Source organism: Hetaerina americana, unplaced genomic scaffold (assembly GCF_022747635.1).
Source record: "Hetaerina americana unplaced genomic scaffold, ioHetAmer1.1.p SCAF_161, whole genome shotgun sequence".
Lineage (NCBI taxonomy): Eukaryota > Metazoa > Arthropoda > Insecta > Odonata > Calopterygidae > Hetaerina > Hetaerina americana.
Window position 1 is genome coordinate 183,324 of NW_027286721.1, and position 25,818 is coordinate 209,141.

At 42.3% G+C, this 25,818-nt stretch overlaps 1 protein-coding gene across 1 annotated transcript in view; it reads left to right on the top strand.

Moving 5' to 3' along the window:
• LOC139687083 (recombining binding protein suppressor of hairless-like) overlaps nt 1-25,818 on the top strand; it is a 36,492-nt gene that overhangs the window by 1,869 nt on the left and 8,805 nt on the right. The window contains exons 2-7 of the mRNA XM_071584187.1: nt 541-802; nt 6,522-6,822; nt 9,266-9,440; nt 18,611-18,748; nt 24,384-24,637; nt 25,634-25,789. Of these exons, the coding sequence (XP_071440288.1) occupies nt 561-802; nt 6,522-6,822; nt 9,266-9,440; nt 18,611-18,748; nt 24,384-24,637; nt 25,634-25,789 (1,266 nt within the window). The 5' untranslated portion in view covers nt 541-560. The remainder of the gene's footprint in view (nt 1-540; nt 803-6,521; nt 6,823-9,265; nt 9,441-18,610; nt 18,749-24,383; nt 24,638-25,633; nt 25,790-25,818) is intronic.

A 25,818-nucleotide genomic window follows, 5' to 3' on the forward strand; every position in this document is an offset into this window, starting at 1 on the left:
ATTGCTCGGAAACTTGGTAGGTGTAGCACATGATTGTAATTTGTTTTATTCCTCTCTGCATTTGTTAAATTCATGAAAGGGGTTTAGTTCAGAAGTAGGTGGTCATGTATGTTGTCAACTGTGATTGGAGGTGAAGCACAGCTCGGACACTTGTTTGTAAGTTTTGCACAGCTCAGAAACTTGGTTGTAGGTTTTGCTTAGGTCGGAAACTTAGTTGTAGGTTTTGCGTACCTCGGAAACTTGGTTGTAGGTGAAGCACAGCTTGGAAACTTGGTTGAAGGTGAAGCACAGCTCGGAAACTTGGTTGTAGGTTTTGCACAGCTCAGAAACTTGGTTGTAGGTTTGCATACCTCGGAAACTTGGTTTGTAGGTTTTCCATTGCTCGGAAACTTGGTAGATGTAGCATATGATTGTAATGTCTGTATTCCCCTATGCATTTGTTAAATTCATGAAAGGAGTTTCAGGGTCAGAAGTAGTCCGGCATGTACGTCGTCAACTGTGTTAGTCATTAATGTTTTAACTGTGTTTTTTTCCTTGAAGGAATTGAGTCGTCGGTCGACATGCATATGATTCCGGACGCCCTGGCCCACGATGGCGTCAACGGGGAGCACCAGGATTCGCCACAGAGGCACCTTTACAACAACGCGGTCGGGGTGATGGCGAGGGGGAACCACGGTAACCACTCTCGCGGCATCAGTCTGGTCGGCGGCTCGTACCTAATGCCTGGTCCCGGACAGCATTGCGTTCAGATGCCGCCGTCCCCCGTCAGGACTCCGTCTCCCGTTCCCATCGAGCAGTTTGGGTGAGATTGGTTTGTTGGATTGAAACGCGAATGCCGTCCCTGTAGAATGAGCGGCAGACTGCAGAAGTCCACTCAGAGTGAACCTCGGGGGAGAAACTCTGGGAAAAACATTTAAGTTTTGCTGTAAAGTGTGTATTAAGGGGAGAATGTTGTAGACTTAACTCTTATCTTGTCTGTTTTGTGGGTTACGGGTGGTTCTCCCTCTTGTCTGACTGTCTCTCCTATGTTCTAATGCAATTACTGTCGTGAAGATGAGTAATATATGGGATTTTAATGAATAAATACTTGGTTTAATAGGTTAATCATGATTATATCGGCTTCAAAATTAAGCAATTAGCTGCCTATACAAGACTTTCAACGAGAGAGCTTTGGAAAGCTGCCGAATTCCTATTTTATTTGAGTGTTTAAGCTTCGGTTGCACTTTCCCTGAGTTTAAAACCAACCAAATTCAATTCACACACGCATTGGCTGGTCGATAACACCTTTAATACTTACTATAACTCGATTAGTTTGTTTGTAGCGAGTGTGCGATGGGATCTCAGATGAGAATCACTCAAATAAGGAGGATTTTGACGAAAGGATCAATGGTGGTTGAATTTTTTAATGCCAGAAACAACACAGAACGGTGAAAATGCTCTCTTGAATGTGCTGTGGGTAGATTGGTTGTGTCATTGCTGTGTCCAACGATCTGTCCGTTTAATATATTAGTGTCTGTACTGTTGATTTTTCTGAATTCAGTGCACTATTCAGTTTATTTATTCATTTATTTCATTTTAAAACAGTATTCACGTACAGCAGTAGTGCCATTTTAGAGTGAGAAATATAACAAACATGAAGAAAGAGGACAAAAGGCAATAATAGCATAACAATTTACAACGAGAACCGAAACATGGACAGGGGGAATATTTTAATTTGCTGAGAGGTGGGACGGGAGCTTGGGTGGTGACGTTGTTGGATGATAAGTTAAAATGATGGACATTGTGAATTGGGGGAGTGAATTAAGAAGGGAGGAGAGGCGAAATAAAGGTGTAGCATTAAGTGGGAGATATCCTAGGAATAGGAGCAGAGATGGATCAGGGAATGGGTGCGGGTGGATTGGGTTTGTATCCCGAAGTTGAACAGAGAGAGAGAGATCAGTTGTGGGGAGTCAATAGTCGAGTTTAGGGTGTTGTACAGGAGTTTAAAATCAGCCCCAAGTCTATGGTTTTCTGTTCTAGAAACGGATAAAGAAGACAGAACAGTATTTTGAGGATCTAATGTAGAAATATGGGACTCTGTGTTTGAATATTTTGGCAAAGAAGTGAGTGATACAATCGAGGGGTTTTAAACCTCTTAGTGCGGCGGGCCAATGTATTGGCTTTTGTATCCCTGGCGAAAAGTGCGGCGGGCCGATATATTGGCTCTTGCGTAGGCTATTGTTTAAATCGTTGTAACTTATGGTTTTTTCTTTAATAATTTACGGTTTTTGTGCTATCGATAGGTTGAATTCCATAGAATTACGTAACTAATTTTTTAATTTTTTATTTGCAATTTTAAATGCTTTTCTAAAAGTATTATTCTTACTATAATTTTCGTTCAGTTTTGTACATGTCGGGAAGCTCAGCCTAATTGTTTGCTCGTTTTTTTTCTGAGTGGTCTTTCCACTATGAAAAGCCATTGAAAGGCTACTAATTAATCTGTGTTCATCTCTAATCTCTTGAATGTGTTATGGTGTGGTGGTGTTGATATATAACTGCTTATTCAGACTTTGTTGAGACGATGGAAATGAGAGCACTGCTTTGTAATCATTTTGGTTTCTCTTGCCACAGTCCATCCTATCCAATCATTTGCGCCCTGTGTATTGGATTACATTGTCAGCAGTTCTCTGTGAGTTAGAACTTGGTTTTTTCTGCCTTTAGATTGTAAGCACATTGCCGCAGTCTCAAGGAAAGGGGAAAAGTCTCAATTCGACTAAGGTGAGATCAGCGTTTTCAACAAAATCGAACTATGCAGAGGCTTACAAAAAAATTTACAATTCACTGGTTTTTCTTTATTTATTTATAATATTTTCTACATGTCTTTTTGATTCTTTATTATATTTAAATATCGTAGTTTTATTGAAAAATGTTTGAAAAAAATATATTAGTATTGTGTCTAAAAATCGAAATATTATTGCTAAAAAAATATTCTTCAATTTTATAATGCTGTTATAATTACATTTATTTTTCAGATGATGTAAATGTATTACATCATTATTAACTACAATATTTTATTTTAAAATAAAAAGAACTCCATATGGATATCTAAACAAATAACTTCATAACGTTTTATTTTCCTAAGGTGATACATTTTCTTAAATTACCCTTCGCACTTCTCACTAAGTACTCCTGGAATCCCCACCGCACTAAGAGGGTTAAGATTAAATCCTGGGATGGGGTGGACCAAATTAGGGGAGGAATATGATAATAATATGAGAAGGACTATTGCTGAGAAGTACGAATGGAGTGCTATTGGAACTTTAATTTCCGTGAAGTGGTAAAGAAGGCCTAATTGAGACATTGCTTCATTTTTTAGTCTGTATGTGCTCAGAGTACTTTAGTTTCTGGTCAATTATAACGCCCAACGTCTTTCATGGTTCTTACTCTATTCAAGGAAGTTGAATTATTTGAGTAGTTGAACATCAGGGGGTTTTTTTATCAGAATAGTCATGACGTTGCATTTCCCAGGGGTTTTAAGCTAAGCTTCCAGTTATCACACCATAGGGAGATTTGATTCAAGTCAAGTTGAAGGTGAATACAGTCAGAAATATCAATTTATATCATTTGGATCAATGTTTTTATTGACGATTTGTAAGAAGAAAGACCATTGGCCATTGCACACACTATCAATGTTGTCCGTTGACTTCTATTCCACTGTTGAAAGCACCCTTTTGGAAGTCCTCAGCAGTTAGTCCTTTTAGTTTTCTGGGGACTGGTGCGGTGGCTATCATACTGGCTTCCCACCCAGAGGGCTCGGGTTCAAATCCCAGTGGCGGTGTTGAATACTTTTCAGAGGTATCCCTACTTGAGTTGCTTTGTGGATGGCACTTTTGAGTGTGAGTACACCGTCCGTCAGTTTGGACGTTAAACTGCGGAACCCTTGGCGCCTTTAGTTAACAGAGTAGGCTAATGCCGACACCGGGTTTCTTTCCACCCTTCATCCTTTCCTGTCCTTCATCCCCCTTGGCGTAAATGACCTCAGCTGTCGGTCACAGCCTCCCATAAAATACTACGAGGGTCATCCGGAAAGTAGTACCCGTTCGTGCCGCATGAAGTGCTGACGACGCGAGTAGCCGCTGGACGAGGTCAGATAGCTTCAGTGGCTTGTCTGCCTTCTCTGAGCCAAGTTGCGTGACGCTAGCATTGCCTGTGTTGTTTCTGTGATTGTTTACAATGTTTAAAAGAATTGAGAACGCCGCCAGTTGTGAAGTGAGGGCAGTGATTAAATTCCTCAATGCAAGAAACGTTCGCTTATGTGATATTCATCGCCAATTAAAGGAGGTGTATGGAGACAATGTAATGGACGAGTCGTCTGTTCGGCGGTGGTGTCGCAACTTCAACATGGGGAGGGGGAACACACACGACGATGAGCGTTCGGGGAGACCGTCTGTCATTACAGACCAACTGGTGAGCTCAGTTGACGAATTCGTGAGGAACGATCGGCGCGTCACAATTGATGACATCTGTGAGCATTTTCCCAATGTTTCTCGAACAATTGTTCATGAAATTGTTAAACACCATCTGCATTATGCAAAAATTTGTGCAAGATGGGTCCCTCGCGTATCTCAATGAGCTGGCGGCGAAGGACTATGCAGCAGGAATACAGAAACTTGTCACACGTTATGACAAATGCCTTAATTTGCTTGGAGATTATGTTGAGAAGTAGTTTAAAGTACCCTCTTTCAAATAAAATTTTTTATGTTTGTTAATATTTACTTTTGTGTCTTTATTTCACGAACGGGTACTACTTTCCGGATGACCCTCGTACTATACTACAGGGTTCGTCCGGAAAATAACTGTACTGACTCCTGGGGTGGGCGCGCCGCTCCAGGCGTGCCCAGCACCGCTCTGACGGGCTGCGATTGGAGGGGGGTATGTTGGCAAGCGACGCTGAAAAAGGCAGTCGGCTCTGAGCTGTGGTGTAGTGAGGAGCTCTGTTAACGCGAACCTCCACGCTCGACCCACGTCACTGAACGCGATGCCGAAGTTTTTGGAGCAGCGTTATTCCATCAAATTTGCGGTAAAGCTTGGGAAATGGTCTACCGAAACTGTCGGTATGATTAACCAGGCTTACGGGGAGTCAGCCATGTCCAGAAACATGATCTCTAGGTGGCACAAGATGTTCGTGGAGGGCAGAGAAGAGGTCGACGACGAACCACGGCCTGGACGCCCATCAACGATACTCACCGACGAAAATGTGCGAAAAGTTCGCGATGGACTGAACTCTGATCGTCGTCTTAGTGTTCGGATGATAGCAGAGCAGTGTAATGTGCCAAAAACAATAGTGCACAAGATTAAAAACATCTGGCGAGTGATCAAAAACATCTGGCGGCTGCATCACGACAATGCGCCGTCTCACACCGCGCTTTTTGTGTCGGACTTCTTGGCCAAGCACGGCGTGGCAACGCTGCCGCACCCGCCCTACAGCCCGGACTTGGCACCACCGGACTTCTTTCTGTTCCCGAAGATAAAGAGGAGTTTGAAAGGAACGCGATACGGGACTTTGGACGCCGTCAAAGAGGCCGTGACGACGTGTCTTCGAGAGGTTCCCGATGATGCCTTCGCGGGAGCGTTCCAGGAATGGGAACGCCGCTGGAACAAGTGTATCGACTCACAAGGGTCCTATTTTGAGGAATATTAGAGAATAGATATGTAAAAGTGTAATAAATTTTTTTTCCTGAGCTCAGTACACTTATTTTCCAGACGAACCCTGTACTTCTTAGTTTTCTATCGCCATTCATTGCTTTATTGTGTGTCTCCCACGCCTTGTGCCCAGTGAATACAATGTCCGCAATTATCACGTTCTATGGGAGTAGGAAAGAGTTGCCAAGGGGAGAGATCCGGGACATGTTCCGTTAAAATAGTGTGCTTTCTTGATTTTCCCAAATTCTGTTCATCATCTAACATTGGGACAGTTTTTCAATGGTCAGCAATAAGGAAAAGGGACCTTTGCACACACGATCAATGTTGTATCAATGTCAAACAGAGGTAGTTGGACGTTTTGAAAGGCCTGACATCATTCGTGGGGTCTTCTCGGCTATCTTTTAAGTACTGAATCCACTTAGAAAATGGATGTTTCCTTCTTCAGAGGATTTATCTCAGTACAAAGATTCGTCAGTACCTTTCAGTTTAATTTCCTACGATAACTTTTACCACTGCAATTCACCACTGAAGTACTTGATATGTCGATTTGTAGCTCTGTTGATATCCTTATCAATTTCCGTTTATTCGACGACAAAACAGTCTGAAAACAAGGACAAAAGAGTGACTAACATAACTGGACATACAATACGCACAGCTAGACAATACGCAAAAGCACAAAGACAGCTCATTATTGCGTCTCAGAGACAAATGGCGTCGCTAGTGTGGGTGGGAGGCTATTGTCTGCATCGTTACCATCAGATTAAGCACCTATTTGCGTGTTTATTGCGCAGACTACGCACAAATAAACATGTTGACAGCACTCTCATAATTGTTTACAGTTCACTGTTGCGTCCGGCGAAAGACCAGAGGCTCACGCGCGACGCAATGAAGAAATACCTTCGGGAGAGAAGTGACATGGTGGTGATAATTCTCCACGCAAAGGTTGCGCAGAAGTCTTACGGGACGGAGAAACGATTCTTCTGCCCTCCGCCGTGCATATACCTCTACGGGGAAGGTTGGCGCTTGAAGCAGGAGGCGCTTGTCAAGTCGGGGGAGTCTGAACAGTCTTCCCAGCTGTGCGCCTTCATTGGGATTGGGAACTCTGACCAGGATATGCAGCAGTTGGACCTGAACGGGAAGGTAAGGGCGTCTTTCGGGCGATTCTCTGTGTTTTTGGGCATTTTCCCCATGCTTTTGAGTTTGGTCGTTCCTTTTTAATGATTGAACTGAATGATATGCCCCTTTTGAACAAGTTAATGAAGTACTCATGCCCGAAATGACAATGGTTTCAGTTTTTTAGGGAGGTAAATAGGATTATAGAGTTAGATTATCTTCCCACCGGTAATATAATTACTAAAGAACACTACCCTAACCTTCTGGACCTACTACAGCATAAAATACACGAAGAAATGCTTATTATGAGGTAATCCACCGGTTAAGGTAGGTTTTTGGATGGACACAGCTGCCAAATAAATCTTTTCTGACTCCTAACAAAACACAAAATCCAGACCCCCTACTCTACACCAGGTGCCTCATCATCTCTGAGTACTTTCTTCCTCCCTTCATCCCCTATCCAAGACATCCCTATCCTGTTCCTTCCCTTTCCTCATTTGCCATTAACATTCTCCCCTCTATTACAGTCTTCTTCAACATCCCACTATTGCCGGTCAATACCCCCTTCATCCATTCTCCATCTGCCTCCATAGGATATCTCCCAACTCTCCCCTCTCTTCGCCCACCATACCAAGTACTTCCTCATTTGGTTTCTACTCTGTCCATTTCATCCTTCTCCATTCTTCTCCACACACCCACATATCTACAATAGCCTCCAGTCTACGTCTATCCTCCTGCTTCAATGACCACGTTTCCATAGCCACACATAACTACGCTCCATATCAAAGTTTTTACGAGTCTTTTCTTAATATCCTTACTCAACGTCCCTATCATCTTAACTCCCTCCTCCTTGTGAAAGCCTCTTTGCCTAGCGCAATTCTTCTCCTTACGTCCCTACTACTTTGATACCGTGTTGGTCCAAAACACTTCCGAGATACGTATTAAACTGTTCTACCTGCTCTAGTTTATTTGCCCTCCTATTTTAATGTTTAGCTTAGCCTTTTTCTTTCTAGAAAATCGCATAACCTTTGTTTTATTAATATTGATTCTCATCCCATATATATATTGCACTGAATATCCAATTCACTCAGCAATGCTTGCAACCCTCTATTGGCTGACTGACAAACTAAAGCCTGGTCATTCCATCAAACCTAACTGATTTCAAATGAATTCCCCACCGAATTTCATTCCTACCTCCAGTTCCACCCATGCCTCTTTAATCATTTCCTCTGCAGACAGGTTGAACAGCAACGGTGATAATGGGCAACCCTGCCTTACACCTCTTCCTAATACTGCCCATCCTGACTCCCCGTTTCCCACCTGCACCTGATAGCAGTCTGAGACATGTACAGGTTGCGAAGATTAGCCTCCTTTCCCTATTCCAATCTATTCCTATTTTCTGCAATATACTCATTAGTTTTCCCCAATTTACTCTATCAAACGCTTTTTTGAAATCTACGAAACAGGCAAATACCTCCTGGTTGTATTCCATATATTCCTCTCGATTAATAATCTCATTAATGCAATTGCATCACATGCGTACCTCTCCCCTTCCTAAATCCATAAACTGATCATCCCCTAAGTAATCATTTGCCCTACTCTCTATCCTTTTGTTTATGATCCTGAGAACAACTTAAGCTGCACGGGATATCAAACTAATTGTCCTATAGTCCTCACATGCCGTGGCCTTTACCTTTTTCGGAATAGGAACTAAAACTGATCTCACAAAGTCTTCCGGCCAGATTCCCTCCTCATAAATACTACGGATCAGCCCATATAGCCTCTCCCTCCCACATTTTCCCAAGCATTTTAAAAGTTCCACGGAAATGTTATCTACCCCCACGGCCTTATTTAGTTTCATCTCCCTTAATGCCCTTTCTATCTCATTGTCTAGTATGCCTGGACCTAAGCTGTCTTCCTCTACGTCATGTTCCTTTTCAATATCTTACTTTGTTGGTCTAAGCTCTTTACTATACAGTTCTTCTATATATTCCTTCCATCTCTCTTGGATCTTTCAAAATCTACGAAAGAGGCAAATACATCTCCTGATTGTATTCTATATGTTCCTCTTACGATTAATGACCTCATTATTACTGCAATGGCATCACATCTCCCATTCCTAAATCCATAAACTGATCATCCCCTAAGTAATCATTTGCCCTACTCTCTTTATCCTTCTGTATTATTATTCCCTTAATGCCTCTTTAATCATTTCCTCCGCGTATATACGTATTGAACAGCAACGGTGATAATGGACACCCCATGCCTTACACCTCTTCCTAACACTGCCAAACCGGGCTCTCCGTTCCCCGCTCACTCCGGATAGCAGTCTGAGAAACGTGCCGAAATGTAGAAATGTTTAGAGGCCCAAAGATAGTACTTTGAAGAATTTTAAGTGTTTCCAGAAATCTTTTCAAAGGAATTAGTTCAAAATGTGAGTTTTGGGTGATTGGTTTTCTTTATCTTCCAGCAATACTGTGCTGCGAAGACGCTCTACATATCGGACTCGGACAAGAGGAAACACTTCATGCTCTCGGTGAAGATGTTCTATGGCAACGGGCACGATATTGGCGTCTTCTACAGCAAGAGAATCAAAGTGATATCGAAGCCATCGAAGAAGAAGCAGTCTCTGAAGAATGCCGATTGTGAGTATTTGTCTGTTTGTGGTCATTCAATGAACTCTAGTTACTGCAGTAACCATTACAGTAGCATGAAAAGTTCTGAATCTTTTGTATTTAATGTTTTAATTTGAAACAATTGTGGAACATTAGTATTTTATGCCATTATTCGTTTGTCATTCTCATTCCTAAAGGTTCTTTGATTAATAAACAGAAATTAGACATAGACCACAATGAAAATGGTCTTAAGAAGGGGGAGAGGAAGGTGAATGTTACTTCCACTTGAGTGGTGGTAGGTGGAAGTAACATTCCCCTCAAAGGAGAGCACTCCAAGAGTTGTTTACACGGTGTAGCCTGAAAACTAATGCACACATGCTTGTAAACCACAAATAAAATGATCTTAAGAAGGGGGGAGAAAGGTGAATGTTACTTCCACATGCCAAGTGGTGGCAAGTGGAAATCACATTTCCCTCAAAGGAGAGCACTCCAAGAGTTATTTACATGGTGTAGGCTGAAAACTAATGCACACATGCTTGTAGACCACAAACAAAATGGCCTTAAGAAGGGGGAGAAAGGTGAATGTTACTCTCACATGCCGAGTGGTGGCATGTGGAAGTAACATTCCCCTTAAAGTAGACCACTTTCACAAGAGTTATTCACATGGGGTAGGCAGAAAACCTAATGCACACATGCTTGTAGACCACAACCAAAATGACCTTCAGAACCACTCCTGGTGGCATGTAGAAGTAACATAAACATTACATTACATTACTTCCACATGCCAACAGGGGATGCTACTTCCACAGGGGCATTACTTCCACATGCCACCAGGGGAATGCTACTTCCACAAGCACACAGGGGTGTTACTTCCACATGCCACCATGGGAATGTTTCTTCCAAATGCCCCTAGGATTGCTTCCAAAGGTCATTTTGTTCATGGTTTACAAGCATGTGTGCATTGGTTTTCAATCACCCCGTGTAAGTAACTCTTGGAGTGCTCGCCTTTGAGGGGAATGTTACTTCCAGATGCACCTAGGTGGCATGTGGAAGTAACATTCACCTTCCCCCCCCTTCTAAAGGTAATTTTAAGGTGTATTAGTGTAACTGCTATCTTTTTATGTAAAAAATTGTATTTTCTTCATATTTGAGGGCAATTTGAAAAGTAGAGTCTCCTATTTTCTTTCATGAAAAATCAAATTTATTCTCAACTTTGCTTACATCATTGGAAAGGTTGAGCATTGAGCTATTTTTCTAAAATAGTCGCCTTAACGATCAATCACTTTTTGCATCCTTGTAAGCAGCTTTTAATAATACCAGCATCGTACCTTTCTCCCGTTGGGTCGCAAAGCCAAATAATGACTGCTTCTCTGATATAATATATCCATCCTGCCATTTAACGGGAAGTGTACGGTGAGAAGTGTATTATGGACATCAAATACGAGCATCGGAAGTGGTGCTGGGAGAGTTTGATGGCCGGGAAAACGTCCTACGATGAGCAGAGGTTGAGTTTGCCATTGGAATATCAACAACGGTGGCTCCAATTGACGAGATGATGGTGGCCAATAACCAGAGGGAATTCCCCTTCATTTAGATTTAAAGGAAGGCCTTAGAGAATGATGTCTGGCTACTTCCTACTTTTATTAATTAAATCCTGAAATAGTTGGGTGGAAATGTAAATTAGCAGACGACTCCTCTGTTGAAAAGTTACTCCCGCCGCATTTCCCGCAGTTTCTTTGAATTCAAGTCTTTAAAATTTGCCGAATTTAACAGTTTTAGGTTTAATTTTGTGGAATACCTTCTTGATGTGGGTTAAAACTAAGTGAAACTCCTCGCTTTCGCACAATTCCAACGTTCCACAACCATTGCTTTTGATGCTGCACATCTTTATCAGGTGTTCTAGCATCAGGGCGTTGGAGTTTGCCATTGGAATATCAACAACGGTTGAATCCAATTGACGAGATGATGGTGGCCAATAACCAGAGGGAATCACCCTTCATTTAGATTTAAAGGAAGGCCTTAGAGAATGATGCTGTGGCTACTTCCTACTTTTGTTAATTAAATCCTGAAATAGTTGGGTGGAAATGTAAATTAGAAGACGACTCCTCTGTTGAAAAGTTACTCCTGCCGCATTTCCCGCAGTTTCTTTGAATTCAAGTCTTTAAAATTTGCCGAATTTAACAGTTTTAGGTTTAATTTTGTGGAGTACCTTCTTGATGTGGGTTAAAACTAAGTGAAACTCCTCGCTTTCGCACAATTCCAACGTTCCACAACCATTGCTTTTGATGCTGCACATCTTTATCAGGTGTTCTAGCATCAGGGCGTTGGAGTTTGCCATTGGAATATCAACAACGGTTGAATCCAATTGACGAGATGATGGTGGCCAATAACCAGAGGGAATCACCCTTCATTTAGATTTAAAGGAAGGCCTTAGAGAATGAGGTTGTGGCTACTTCCTACTTTTGTTAATTAAATCCTGAAATAGTTGGGTGGAAATGTAAATTAGCAGACGACTCCTCTGTTCAAAAGTTACTCCTGCCGCATTTCCCGCAGTTTCTTTGAATTCAAGTCTTTAAAATTTGCCGAATTTAACAGTTTTAGGTTTAATTTTGTGGAATACCTTCTTGATGTGGGTTAAAACTAAGTGAAACTCCTCGCTTTCGCACAATTCCAACGTTCCACAACCAATGCTTTTGATGCTGCACATCTTTATCAGGTGTTCTAGCATCAGGGCGTTGGAGTTTGCCATTGGAATATCAACAACGGTTGAATCCAATTGACGAGATGATGGTGGCCAATAACCAGAGGGAATCACCCTTCATTTAGATTTAAAGGAAGGCCTTAGAGAATGAGGTTGTGGCTACTTCCTACTTTTGTTAATTAAATCCTGAAATAGTTGGGTGGAAATGTAAATTAGCAGACGACTCCTCTGTTCAAAAGTTACTCCCGCCGCATTTCCCGCAGTTTCTTTGAATTCAAGTCTTTAAAATTTGCCGAATTTAACAGTTTTAGGTTTAATTTTGTGGAGTACCTTCTTGATGTGGGTTAAAACTAAGTGAAACTCCTCGCTTTCGCACAATTCCAACGTTCCACAACCAATGCTTTTGATGCTGCACATCTTTATCAGGTGTTCTAGCATCAGGGCGTTGGAGTTTGCCATTGGAATATCAACAACGGTTGAATCCAATTGACGAGATGATGGTGGCCAATAACCAGAGGGAATCACCCTTCATTTAGATTTAAAGGAAGGCCTTAGAGAATGAGGTTGTGGCTACTTCCTACTTTTGTTAATTAAATCCTGAAATAGTTGGGTGGAAATGTAAATTAGCAGACGACTCCTCTGTTCAAAAGTTACTCCTGCCGCATTTCCCGCAGTTTCTTTGAATTCAAGTCTTTAAAATTTGCCGAATTTAACAGTTTTAGGTTTAATTTTGTGGAATACCTTCTTGATGTGGGTTAAAACTAAGTGAAACTCCTCGCTTTCGCACAATTCCAACGTTCCACAACCAATGCTTTTGATGCTGCACATCTTTATCAGGTGTTCTAGCATCAGGGCGTTGGAGTTTGCCATTGGAATATCAACAACGGTTGAATCCAATTGACGAGATGATGGTGGCCAATAACCAGAGGGAATCACCCTTCAGTTAGATTTAAAGGAAGGCCTTAGAGAATGAGGTTGTGGCTACTTCCTACTTTTATTAATTAAATCCTGAAATAGTTGGGTGGAAATGTAAATTAGAAGATGACTCCTCTGTTGAAAAGTTACTCCCGCCGCATTTCCCACAGTTTCTTTCAATTCAAGTCTTTAAAATTTGCCGAATTTAACAGTTTTAGGTTTAATTTTGTGGAATACCTTCTTGATGTGGGTTAAAACTAAGTGAAACTCCTCGCTTTCGCACAATTCCAACGTTCCACAACCAATGCTTTTGATGCTGCACATCTTTATCAGGTGTTCCAGCATCAGGGCGTTGGAGTTTGCCATTGGAATATCAACAACGGTTGAATCCAATTGACGAGATGATGGTGGCCAATAACCAGAGGGAATCACCCTTCATTTAGATTTAAAGGAAGGCCTTAGAGAATGAGGTTGTGGCTACTTCCTACTTTTATTAATTAAATCCTGAAATAGTTGGGTGGAAATGTAAATTAGCAGACGACTCCTCTGTTCAAAAGTTACTCCTGCCGCATTTCCCGCAGTTTCTTTGAATTCAAGTCTTTAAAATTTGCCGAATTTAACAGTTTTAGGTTTAATTTTGTGGAGTACCTTCTTGATGTGGGTTAAAACTAAGTGAAACTCCTCGCTTTCCCACAATTCCAACGTTCCACAGCCATTGCTTTCGATGCTGCACATCTTTATCAGGTGTTCTAGCATCAGGGCGTTGGAGTTTGCCATTGGAATATCAACAACGGTTGAATCCAATTGACGAGATGATGGTGGCCAATAACCAGAGGGAATCACCCTTCATTTAGATTTAAAGGAAGGCCTTAGAGAATGAGGTTGTGGCTACTTCCTACTTTTATTAATTAAATCCTGAAATAGTTGGGTGGAAATGTAAATTAGAAGATGACTCCTCTGTTGAAAAGTTACTCCCGCCGCATTTCCCACAGTTTCTTTCAATTCAAGTCTTTAAAATTTGCCGAATTTAACAGTTTTAGGTTTAATTTTGTGGAATACCTTCTTGATGTGGGTTAAAACTAAGTGAAACTCCTCGCTTTCGCACAATTCCAACGTTCCACAACCAATGCTTTCGATGCTGCACATCTTTATCAGGTGTTCCAGCATCAGGGCGTTGGAGTTTGCCATTGGAATATCAACAACGGTTGAATCCAATTGACGAGATGATGGTGGCCAATAACCAGAGGGAATCACCCTTCATTTAGATTTAAAGGAAGGCCTTAGAGAATGAGGTTGTGGCTACTTCCTACTTTTATTAATTAAATCCTGAAATAGTTGGGTGGAAATGTAAATTAGCAGACGACTCCTCTGTTCAAAAGTTACTCCTGCCGCATTTCCCGCAGTTTCTTTGAATTCAAGTCTTTAAAATTTGCCGAATTTAACAGTTTTAGGTTTAATTTTGTGGAATACCTTCTTGATGTGGGTTAAAACTAAGTGAAACTCCTCGCTTTCGCACAATTCCAACGTTCCACAACCAATGCTTTTGATGCTGCACATCTTTATCAGGTGTTCCAGCATCAGGGCGTTGGAGTTTGCCATTGGAATATCAACAACGGTTGAATCCAATTGACGAGATGATGGTGGCCAATAACCAGAGGGAATCACCCTTCATTTAGATTTAAAGGAAGGCCTTAGAGAATGAGGTTGTGGCTACTTCCTACTTTTATTAATTAAATCCTGAAATAGTTGGGTGGAAATGTAAATTAGCAGACGACTCCTCTGTTCAAAAGTTACTCCTGCCGCATTTCCCGCAGTTTCTTTGAATTCAAGTCTTTAAAATTTGCCGAATTTAACAGTTTTAGGTTTAATTTTGTGGAGTACCTTCTTGATGTGGGTTAAAACTAAGTGAAACTCCTCGCTTTCCCACAATTCCAACGTTCCACAACCATTGCTTTCGATGCTGCACATCTTTATCAGGTGTTCTAGCATCAGGGCGTTGGAGTTTGCCATTGGAATATCAACAACGGTTGAATCCAATTGACGAGATGATGGTGGCCAATAACCAGAGGGAATCACCCTTCATTTAGATTTAAAGGAAGGCCTTAGAGAATGAGGTTGTGGCTACTTCCTACTTTTGTTAATTAAATCCTGAAATAGTTGGGTGGAAATGTAAATTAGCAGACGACTCCTCTGTTCAAAAGTTACTCCTGCCGCATTTCCCGCAGTTTATTTGAATTCAAGTCTTTAAAATTTACCGAATTTAACAGTTTTAGGTTTAATTTTGTGGAATACCTTCTTGATGTGGGTTAAAACTAAGTGAAACTCCTCGCTTTCGCACAATTCCAACGTTCCACAACCAATGCTTTTGATGCTGCACATCTTTATCAGGTGTTCTAGCATCAGGGCGTTGGAGTTTGCCATTGGAATATCAACAACGGTTGAATCCAATTGACGAGATGATGGTGGCCAATAACCAGAGGGAATCACCCTTCATTTAGATTTAAAGGAAGGCCTTAGAGAATGAGGTTGTGGCTACTTCCTACTTTTATTAATTAAATCCTGAAATAGTTGGGTGGAAATGTAAATTAGCAGACGACTCCTCTGTTCAAAAGTTACTCCTGCCGCATTTCCCGCAGTTTCTTTGAATTCAAGTCTTTAAAATTTGCCGAATTTAACAGTTTTAGGTTTAATTTTGTGGAATACCTTCTTGATGTGGGTTAAAACTAAGTGAAACTCCTCACTTTCGCACACGTCCAACGTTCCACAACCAATGCTTTCGATGCTGCACATCATTATCAGGTGTCCAAACGTCAGGGCGGCCAAGTTTGCCATTGGAATATCAACAACGGTGGCTCCAATTGACGAGATGATGGTGGCCAATAACCAGAGGGAATTACCCTTCATTTAAGATGAAGGAAGGCCTTAGAATGAATGAATAGAGAGAGAGTGGAGCTACTTCTCCGTGCTGCAGAATATTGTGTCTTGAGGTCAATTAAGTTACAAACAAGGTGTCTCTGTCTCCTCACTTAAAGGAGGAGTGTGTTTGTGCATATCATGGCAATGCACATGTCTTCACATTAAACGATGACCACCCCCTTACTCAATGGATTCGGCTGATGGGATATAATCCATCGACCACCCTCTTAACAGCCCAGAGGACGTTGCCCCCCCACAGAGACTACCACTCGTTTCCCACTCTCAAATAACTGAGACAGTAAACTGCTTTTAACGAACGAAAACACCAAGTTAAATATTTATTTATTACTAATCCGAAAACAGCAATTTACATCGGGTTTTATACATAAATCATATAACATTTGAGGCAATCACGAATGCCCATATTAAAAAATAGGAATTTATAAACTAATTATTGCAGTTCTCAACAGTTTTGTGTAGTGTGAATTTGTTTGTTCTTTAGGGTATGACGTGTTCTAGGTGGAAAGGGTGAAAGAATGTCCACAAGAGGAGAAGAGAAACGAATGGTCGATGCAGAGTATTTTCATAAGCGATGGAATGTTGAAGTGTAAAAAATTAATAGGATAACTTTGGCACATTTCATTCAGCTCTTTATAAAAACTTTATCAGTGAGCAGTTCAGTGATAACTGACAGAGTATAATTCATAAGATCATGTTGATGAAATTGGCACCTGGTTCTCCGATATTATGAATTCATCCCGCCATTTAGTGTGGAAGCGTACGTTGAGAAGTGTAATATGGACATCAAATACGTGCATTTGAAGTGGTCCTGGGAGTTTTTCGATGACCGGGAAAACGTCCACGATGAGCAGCGGCCGAGTTTCCCTTTGGAATCAACAACGGTGGCTCCAATTGACGAGATGGCGCGCAGTAACCAGAGGGAATTACCCTTCAATTAGATAAAGGAAGGCCCTAGAGAATGAAGAGATTGGCTACTTCTCCGTGCTGTAGAATATTGTCTGTCTTGAGGTCAATTAAGTTACAAACAAGGTGTGTCTCCTCACTTAAAGGAGGAGTGTGTTTGCATATCATGACAATACATGTCTTCACATCAAACGGTGACCACCCTACTCAATGAATTCGGCTGCTGGGATATATCATCGACCACTCTCCTTAGAGCCCGGTGGACGTTGCCCCCCCACAGAGACTACCACTCGTTTCCCACTCACAAATAAACACCTTAGGAGGACAGAAATTCAAGTCAGACGAGGAAAAGTGAAAGAAGCAGTCGTCTGACAGGAGGAAGGTACGATGCTGGTATTAATTGAAAGATGCTTACAAGGATGCAAAAAGTGATTGAACGTCAAGGCGACTATCTAGAAAAATAGCTAAAAGCTCAACCTTTCCAACGATGTACCCAAAGTTGATAGAATAAATTATATTTCACATGAAAACAAAATAGGAGACCTTACTCTTCCAATTGCCCTCATTAATTGTTGCTATCGAAGTACTCTCTCTGATCTTAGTATATTTGTAGAGTGATATTTGGAGGAATGGGTGTGCATCTCCCGGACTGGGAAATACACGGTCGCACCCAAAAGTGGTAGGACTGATTTTTTTACAAGAACTTCATTGACGATATACTTACATCGACTTAATAATCTTCAAAGTATGCTCCTTGAGCTGCTACACACTTAGTATAACGTTGCTCCCACTCCCCGTACGCCCGCTGGAAATTCTCTTTGGGGATGCCGTTGATGACCCTCGTCGAAGCCTCTTGAACGGCCTTTATCGAGTCAAAATGTCGTCCCTTGAGCTGTCTTTTCATCAGGGGGAAGAAGAAGAAGTCCGGTGGTGCCAGATCGGGAGAATAGGGCGGGTGCGGTAACGTGGCTACGCCGTATTCGGCCAGGAGCTGTCGGTCGACACTCAGAATTTTTGGCATCTTCTTGGCGCACACCTTGCGCATGGCCAAATCCTGTGAAATAATGTGTTGGACGTTGGATGCAGACAGACCCAACTGGTCTGCAATTTCTTCTGGACTGGTTAAGCGTTGGTCTGTGTTCAGCAGTGTCCTCACTCTGTCCACATTCACGTCGGTTATTGCCGTCCGGAGCGATGTTCGTCTTCAACGAGCTCCCTACCCTCTTTAAACAACTTGTGCCACTCAAATACTGTGGAACGGCTTAAGGCAGTGTCCCCATAAGCCTGCTTGATCACATCGAGGGTCTCAGTTGCCGTCTTCCCGAGTTTCGCACAAAACTTCACGGAATAACGTTGCTCTAAATTCAGATTCATTTTGTTTTTCGACACGGACAAAAAACTTGCTTCACTAAAAACGGTGTCCTCACTCAACGACAGCCCGCAGGCGACTGAGGTTGGTGTTGGTCTGTTGCTAAGAGCCCCATCCACCTTGCCCTGCCAGGCAGGCCCCCCTCCACCGCTCCGTTCGCGCCAGAGGAAAACAGTCCTACCACTTTTGGGTGCGTTCCTGTAGGTTATTGCTGAGTGTTTATCCTTTCAAATCGGCTTGCGTCTTACAGGACTGGGAACGGTCGAGCGGTTATTGGGTAGAAAGACCCCAGTCTTCTAGTACAGACTTTGTATGATGCGTTGAATTTATTGTTTGGTCTCGTTAATTGTGTTTTCCGTTGATTCCCCATCGCAGTGTGCATCGCAAGTGGGACCAAGGTGGCGCTGTTTAATCGACTTCGATCGCAGACCGTCAGCACCCGATATCTGCATGTGGAGAATGGAAACTTCCACGCAAGTTCGACGCAATGGGGAGCCTTCACCATACACTTGCGTGAGTACTTGTGTGAATGTTCGTGTGTGTTGTTGGGATCTGATGTGTTGCGTGTTTATAATTTTGTTGTACAGTTCAAAGACTTCTTAACTGAATTAAGTCTTGTTTACACCTTGTTTCAATGTGCGTATTCGTTTTCCAAATGATTTCAATCTCTTTAAAACCTAGGTGTAACCTTATCAGGTTGTGAATATCGTTTGCCTTGACTGGGATTCGAACCCTGATCCTTTGGATGTCTGGCCGAGTGTTTTAGCCAGTTAAGCTATCGAGATGTCCTCTTAAACTCTGGAATTTTTGGAGCTTCTAAAGGAACTAGATGTTGTGTTGAAATGTGCTATATACAGGGTTCGTCCGGAAAATAAGTGTACTGAGCTCAGGAAAAAAATTTATTACACTTTTACATATCTTAAGCTAATATTCCTCAAAACAGGACCCTTGTGAGTCGATACACTTGTTCCAGCGGCGTTCCCATTCCTGGAACGCTCCCGCGAAGGCATCATCGGGAACCTCTCGAAGACTCGTCGTCACGGCCTCTTCTCTGCCCTCCACGAACATCTTGTGCCACCGAAAGATCATGTTTCTGGACATGGCTGACTCCCCGTAAGCCTGGTTAATCATACCGACAGTTTCGGTAGACGATTTCCCAAGCTTTACCGCAAATTTGATGGAATAACGCTGCTCCAAAAACTTCGGCGTCGCGGTCCGTGACGTGGGTCGAGCGTGGAGGTTCGCGTTAACAGAGCTCCTCACTACACCACAGCTCAGAGCCGATTGCCTTTTTCAGCGTCGCTTGCCAACATACCCCCCTCCAATCGCAGCCCGTCAGAGCGGTGCTGGGCGCGCCTGGAGCGGCGGGAAAAAATCAGTAGTCAGTAGACTTATTTTCCGGACGAACCCTGTATACAAGGCTAATCCCAGAGGTACCAGATCCGACAAAGGAGACATAAAAATTTTGGACACAAAAATGTATTTATTTTTTGACATAATCTCCATTTCAGCTCTATAAAACACTTTTCCCAGGGAATTACAATAAGTTCGATACCCTTTTCTATTTAATTAGAACTGTCTAGCTCCTCGAAATAGCTATTAACTGCTTTCGACATCACTTCTTCAACATTGGAAAATCTTTTACCACCGAGTCATTTTTTCAAGTTTGTAAATACTGAAAATAATCCAAGGGTGGGCTAAATCTGGTGAATAGGGTGGGCATGAGTTACGAGCAATTGTATCTTAAATTAATGAATTTGGACTATTGAAATAACGGATTTATGAGCTGGTGCCTTGTCTTGATGAAACAATACTTTATTGTAGAGCCAAATGCGGACACTTTCGCTTAATTTCTTTGCTTAAACATTGCAATAAGTTCGCATAATACTCGCAAGGGATAGTTTGTCCTTTTCCAAGATAGTATTCAATGAAAATTATCCCACACACACCCCAAAAAACTGAAACGAGGACCTTGCCTGCAGACAAAACGGTCTTTGCCTTCTTTGGAGCCAGTTCTTCCTTTTTAATCCATTCTTTTGATTGTTCTTCTGTCTCGGGTGTGAATTAATGGACCCATGTTTCATCCACGGTTATGAAAAGGCACTAAAATCCTGCTTTGTTGCTGTGAAACTTTGCGGAAGACTCATTTGAAGCATCTTCACGGCACTGGTTTTGCTCAAGTGTGAGCAAAGGCGGCACCCATTTTGTACACAGCTTTCTCACGTCTAAATTTCAGTTATTATGCGATGTACCGCACTTTTTGAAATGCCTACCATGTCTGCTAGTCCGTGGACTTTCATTCAACGATCATCCAGTATCACTTTGTGGATTCTCTTCACCGTTTCTGGAGTCATTACCTCATTTGGTCGACCCAAATAGCGATGTTCTCGTCTTTGACAGCTTGTATGGCCTCGTTTGTAAACTCTGCTGCCCTATTGTATTGTATTACTGTTGTATAAACAAAGAAGGAGCAGACTCACTTCCAGAAGTGTAGAATAATCCAGTTCAGCTTCTACTACGTTGGCTTGGGGGCTTTGAGGCCTTTCCTATATTAAAAGTATACTGTACCACATGTAACATTGACCAATTTTCTCTGCATTTTCACTAATTCTACTGAAAAGATTCACTTTAAGATGGCTGCCAAACAAATACTAAACAACATTGGCATCTCCAAACTTGTAGCATAGGCCTAATAGATTGCGTACTTTCCAATACAGTGAAATTATTCCAGCAACTACTGATATCTCTAGGTCAGGGTGGGTACTTCTGGGCTTGCACATATACAATGGTTATACGATTATATTTATATATATTTTTTGCAGCTTCCCCTCACCTTTCCTCATCCATTTGAAAAACCCAAACCCCCTCATCTCCTTACCATTTCCTCCTGGTGCTGAACACCCCCTGCCATCACCTTTTTGTTGGCTTGCAGTGTATTGATGTAGATGTAGTTACAATGTCACAGGCATTCGTAGTCATACCTCAATCCATGAGGTTAAAAAGCCAACCTTTAAACTCTTACAGGGTCGCACCCAAAAGTGGTAGGACTGATTTTTTTTACAAGAATTTCATTGACGATATACTTACATCGACTTAATAATCTTCAAAGTATGCTCCTTGAGCTGCTACACACTTAGTATAACGTTGCTCCCATTCCCCCTACGCCCGCTGGAAATTTTCTTTGGGGATGCCGTTGATGACCCTCGTTGAAGCCTCTTGAACGGCCTTCATCGAGTCAAAACGTTGTCCCTTGAGCTGTCTTTTTATCAAGGGGAAGAAGAAGAAGTCCGGTGGTGCCAGATCGGGAGAATAGGGCAGGTGCGGCAACGTGGCAACGCTGTGTTTGGCCAGGAGCTGTCTGACGACACTCCTGTGTGAATTTTCGGCACCATCTTGGCGCACACCTTGCGCATGGCCAAATCCCGTGAAATAATGCGTTGGACGTTGGATGCAGACAGACCCAACTGGTCTGCAATTTCTTCACTGGTTAAGCATCGGTCTGTGTTCAGCAGTGTCCTTACTCTGTCCACATTCGTGTCGGTTCTTGCCGTCCGGAGCGATGGTCGTCTTCAACGAGCTCCCTACCCTCTTTAAACGACTTCTGCCACTCAAATACTGTGGAACGGCTTAAGGCAGTGTCCCCATAAGCCTGCTTGATCATATCGAGGGTCTCAGTCGCCGTCTTCCCGAGTTTCGCACAAAACTTCACGGAATAACGTTGCTCTAAATTCAGATTCATTTTGTTTTTCGACACGGACAAAAAACTTGCTTCACTAAAAACGGTGTCCTCACTCAACGACAGCCCGCAGGCGACTGAGGTTGGTGTCGGTCTGTTGCTAAGAGCCCCCTCCACCTTACCCTGCCAGGCAGACCCCCCCATCCACCGCTCCATTCGCGCCAGAGAAAATCAGTCCTACCACTTTTGGGTGTGACCCTGTGGGCTGTTTTTACCTAAGGCTGACGAGCTCCAAGAAGCTATGGGGGATGAGTATCTGGAGAAACTGTTGATATTTCAAGAAAATGCAGATATCATGCGATCCGGGTTTGAATTCTAGTCAAGACTAATGAATTTTACACTTGAAATTATTGAATTTAAATGCACATTACCGGTTAACTCCGTTTAAGTCACTGTTTTGGAATCTCAAGCAGTTTCCTGGAATATTTAAACCCCTTTCATAATTGTGTTGTGATTAAATTACCCATAGTCCTTGCGATATCTATGTACTTTCTCGGTTTTCAAATGAGTCCGAGTGACAGTGCTGTGTGTCGGTGTTAGTTTAAGAGTGAATGGACGGATATCCAAGATGAATATGTTGTTTTAAGAAGTGGAACTCGTCCCTTTTGTAGTGAACATTTGAAGTGTTAAACCTGTCGAGGGTTAGAGACCGTGGTTTATGGAAGAGGATAACCATGGTTTTGATGCCGCACAGCATTAAAACCATGTTCGTGTGAAGTATTTAATCTATATGTGGAAGTGCTAAGTGTAATTCTCTACCCAGATCACGAAAGAATTCCACAAAATTAAACCTTAAACTGTTATGTTTGCTAAACCGTGAAAAATGATGTGGGGAAAGTTGGTTTAAAATCTGTATTTTAACGATGTCTTAACTTGGTAAAATGTTAAGACATCGTTAAAAAGACTGCTACATGTTTTGTGATACTATCAACAAGGAACTTGAACATGGCGTCATCTCTGGGTTGCGGTCTTAGTAGTTTGTGGTTTTTATGGTTGACCGACAGCTGAGGGCATTTGCGGCATTAGGGATGGATTGGAAGGGTGGAAATGGTGGAGAGAAACCCAGTGTTGGCATTAACTTACTCTGATAATGAAAGGCTCCAAGGGGTCTGCAGTTTATCGTCCCATGCAGCGGACATCGTACTCACTCATAGTGCTCTCTGCAAAGCTATTCAAGTAGGGATACCACTCAAAAATATTCTGTGGCTTAGGTACCACAGAAATTTATGCTGAGGGAATTTGAAAACCAGTTGAGAGACATGCCAAATGCATTTTAAACTGTTTTGTGAGTTTTTATTAAATTAGTGGAGATATTTAGGGTTGAGATGAAAATGAGAAATTTTCTAGTAGTGTACAGGGTAGCACCCAAAAGTGGTAGGACTGATTTTCTCTGGCGCAAACGGAGCAGTGGAGGGGGGTCTGCCTGGCAGGGTAAGGTGGAGGGGGTTCTTAGCAACAGACCGACACCAACCTCAGTCGCCTGCGGGCTGTCGTTGAGTGAGGACACCGTTTCTAGTGAAGCAAGTTTTTTGTCCGCGTCGAAAAACAAAATGAATCTGAATTTAGAGCAACGTTATTCCATGAAGTTTTGTGCGAAACTCGGGAAGACGGCAACTGAGACCCTCGATCGGGAGCTCTCGCTCCGCACGGCAAGAACCGACACGAATGTGGACAGAGTGAGGACACTGCTGAACACAGACCGACGCTTAACCAGTCCAGAAGAAATTGCAGACCAGTTGGGTCTGTCTGCATCCAACGTCCAACGTATTATTTCACAGGATTTGGCCATGCGCAAGGTGTGCGCCAAGATGGTGCCGAAAATTCTGAATGTCGACCGACAGCTCCTGGCCAAATACGGCATTGCCACGTTTCCGCACCCGCCCTATTCTCCCGATCTGGCACCACCGGACTTCTTTTTCTTCCCCCTCATGAAAAGACAGCTCAAGGGACGACGTTTTGACTCGATAAAGGCTGTTCAAGAGGCTTCGACGAGGGTCATCTACGGCATCCCCAAAGAAAATCTCCAGCGGGCGTACGGGGAATGGGAGCAACGTTATACTAAGTGTGTAGCAGCTGAAGGAGCATACTTTGGAGATTATTAAGTCGATGTAAGTATATCGTTAATGAAATTCTTGTAAAAAAATCAGTCCTACCACTTTTGGGTCCGACCCTGTAGTTTTAATATCAAAACGGATGATTTACTCCAAAACCTGTTATGCGTGTGTGGGGTAATCTCTGACCATTCTACGCTACAAATTATGATTCTCCAACAGAATGGAAGCTATAGGATTGGTGCTCAATGGCGATTGATAGCGTTTCTTGGCCCATTGGCCAACATTTCATCGCATTTGCGGCTTCTTTCCAAACGTACGGTGGTAATTGGAGTTTGCTTTTGTCTTTTTGCGTTTCCAGTCGATGATAACGAATCGGAGTCTGAGGAGTTTGCAGTGCGCGATGGGTACATCCACTACGGCAGCACCATTAAGCTGGTGTGCAGCGTGACGGGCATGGCGCTTCCCAGACTGGTGATTCGGAAGGTTGACAAGCAGATGGCCCTTTTGGATGCGGACGACCCAGTTTCCCAGTTGCACAAATGTGCCTTCTACCTTAAAGACATGGAACGGATGTATCTATGCCTCTCTCAGGAGAGGATAATCCAGTTCCAGGTACGTACGGCTTGAATAACCGGGCGGTATGTGTTCGTATCGCAAAAATAGCCTGTTTGACGGAACACTGAATGCGAGGTGTATTAGAAAAGCAATGTTACCTTTGTAAATTCGATATTTTCAGGTTTTTCTCTGTGGAATCTTAAAAGTTATGTCTCTAATTGCAGGCATGGAGGAATACAGTGTCCAATTGGTCATTATTCGTGTGTAAAATTGCACTTAAATTCAATCTTCACTGTGTACTCTATAGATATCATGGAACATTACCTCTGGAAGTTGATTAAACAGCTGTCTACCTCAAACTTCTGGGGTTTTTTGTAGTTGCAGTACTACAATAAACTCAAGAAGTTTCATATTGACGGGTGTTCAATCGACTTCCTGAAGAGTTAAAATGAATACTCCCCCAAGAAAATAAATTGCCAATAAATGTTGAAAGATTTCTTTTTGAATAATGGTGTCCATAGAATCATAGAGTACATAGAAGTCTTTGTCCATCGCGATTTTTCTCCTTACGTCGCTACTACTTTGATACCGTGTTGGTCCAAAACACTACCGAGATACGTATTAAACTGTTCTACCTGCTCTAGTTTAATTTCCCTCCTATTTTAATGTTTAGCTGAAGTCTTTTTCTCTCTTGGAAAATCGTATAATCTTTGTTTTGTTGATATTGATTCTCGTCCCATATATCTGTCGCACTGAATGTCCAATTCACTAAACAATGCTTGCAACCCCTCTATTGGCTGAATGACAAACTGAAGACTCTAAAAACTAAAGGCTATATAATACTCTATAATAATAAATACATGAACTGAGGCCTTTAAAAACTTTATTTTGCCCTAAATTTAGAGTCTATACATTGATTAAATTTTATAAACTATTAGTTATTTCGTTCAAATTTTGTGGTTCTTGTGGGTGAGTAGTGTGGTGTGGATGAGAATTGAGATGTTTTTTACTGTGAGAGTCTGTCTAAGTGTATTGTTCCTGATTGTTTGGCAGGCGACGCCTTGTCCCAAAGACCCGAACCGGGAGATGATCAACGATGGAGCCTCCTGGACCATAATCAGTACCGACAAGGCCGAGTACCAGTTCTTCGAAGGAATGGGACCAATTAGAACGACCATCACACCCGTGCCCATAGTACACAGTTTACACGTGAGTAATTTGATGTGATAATTAAAAAA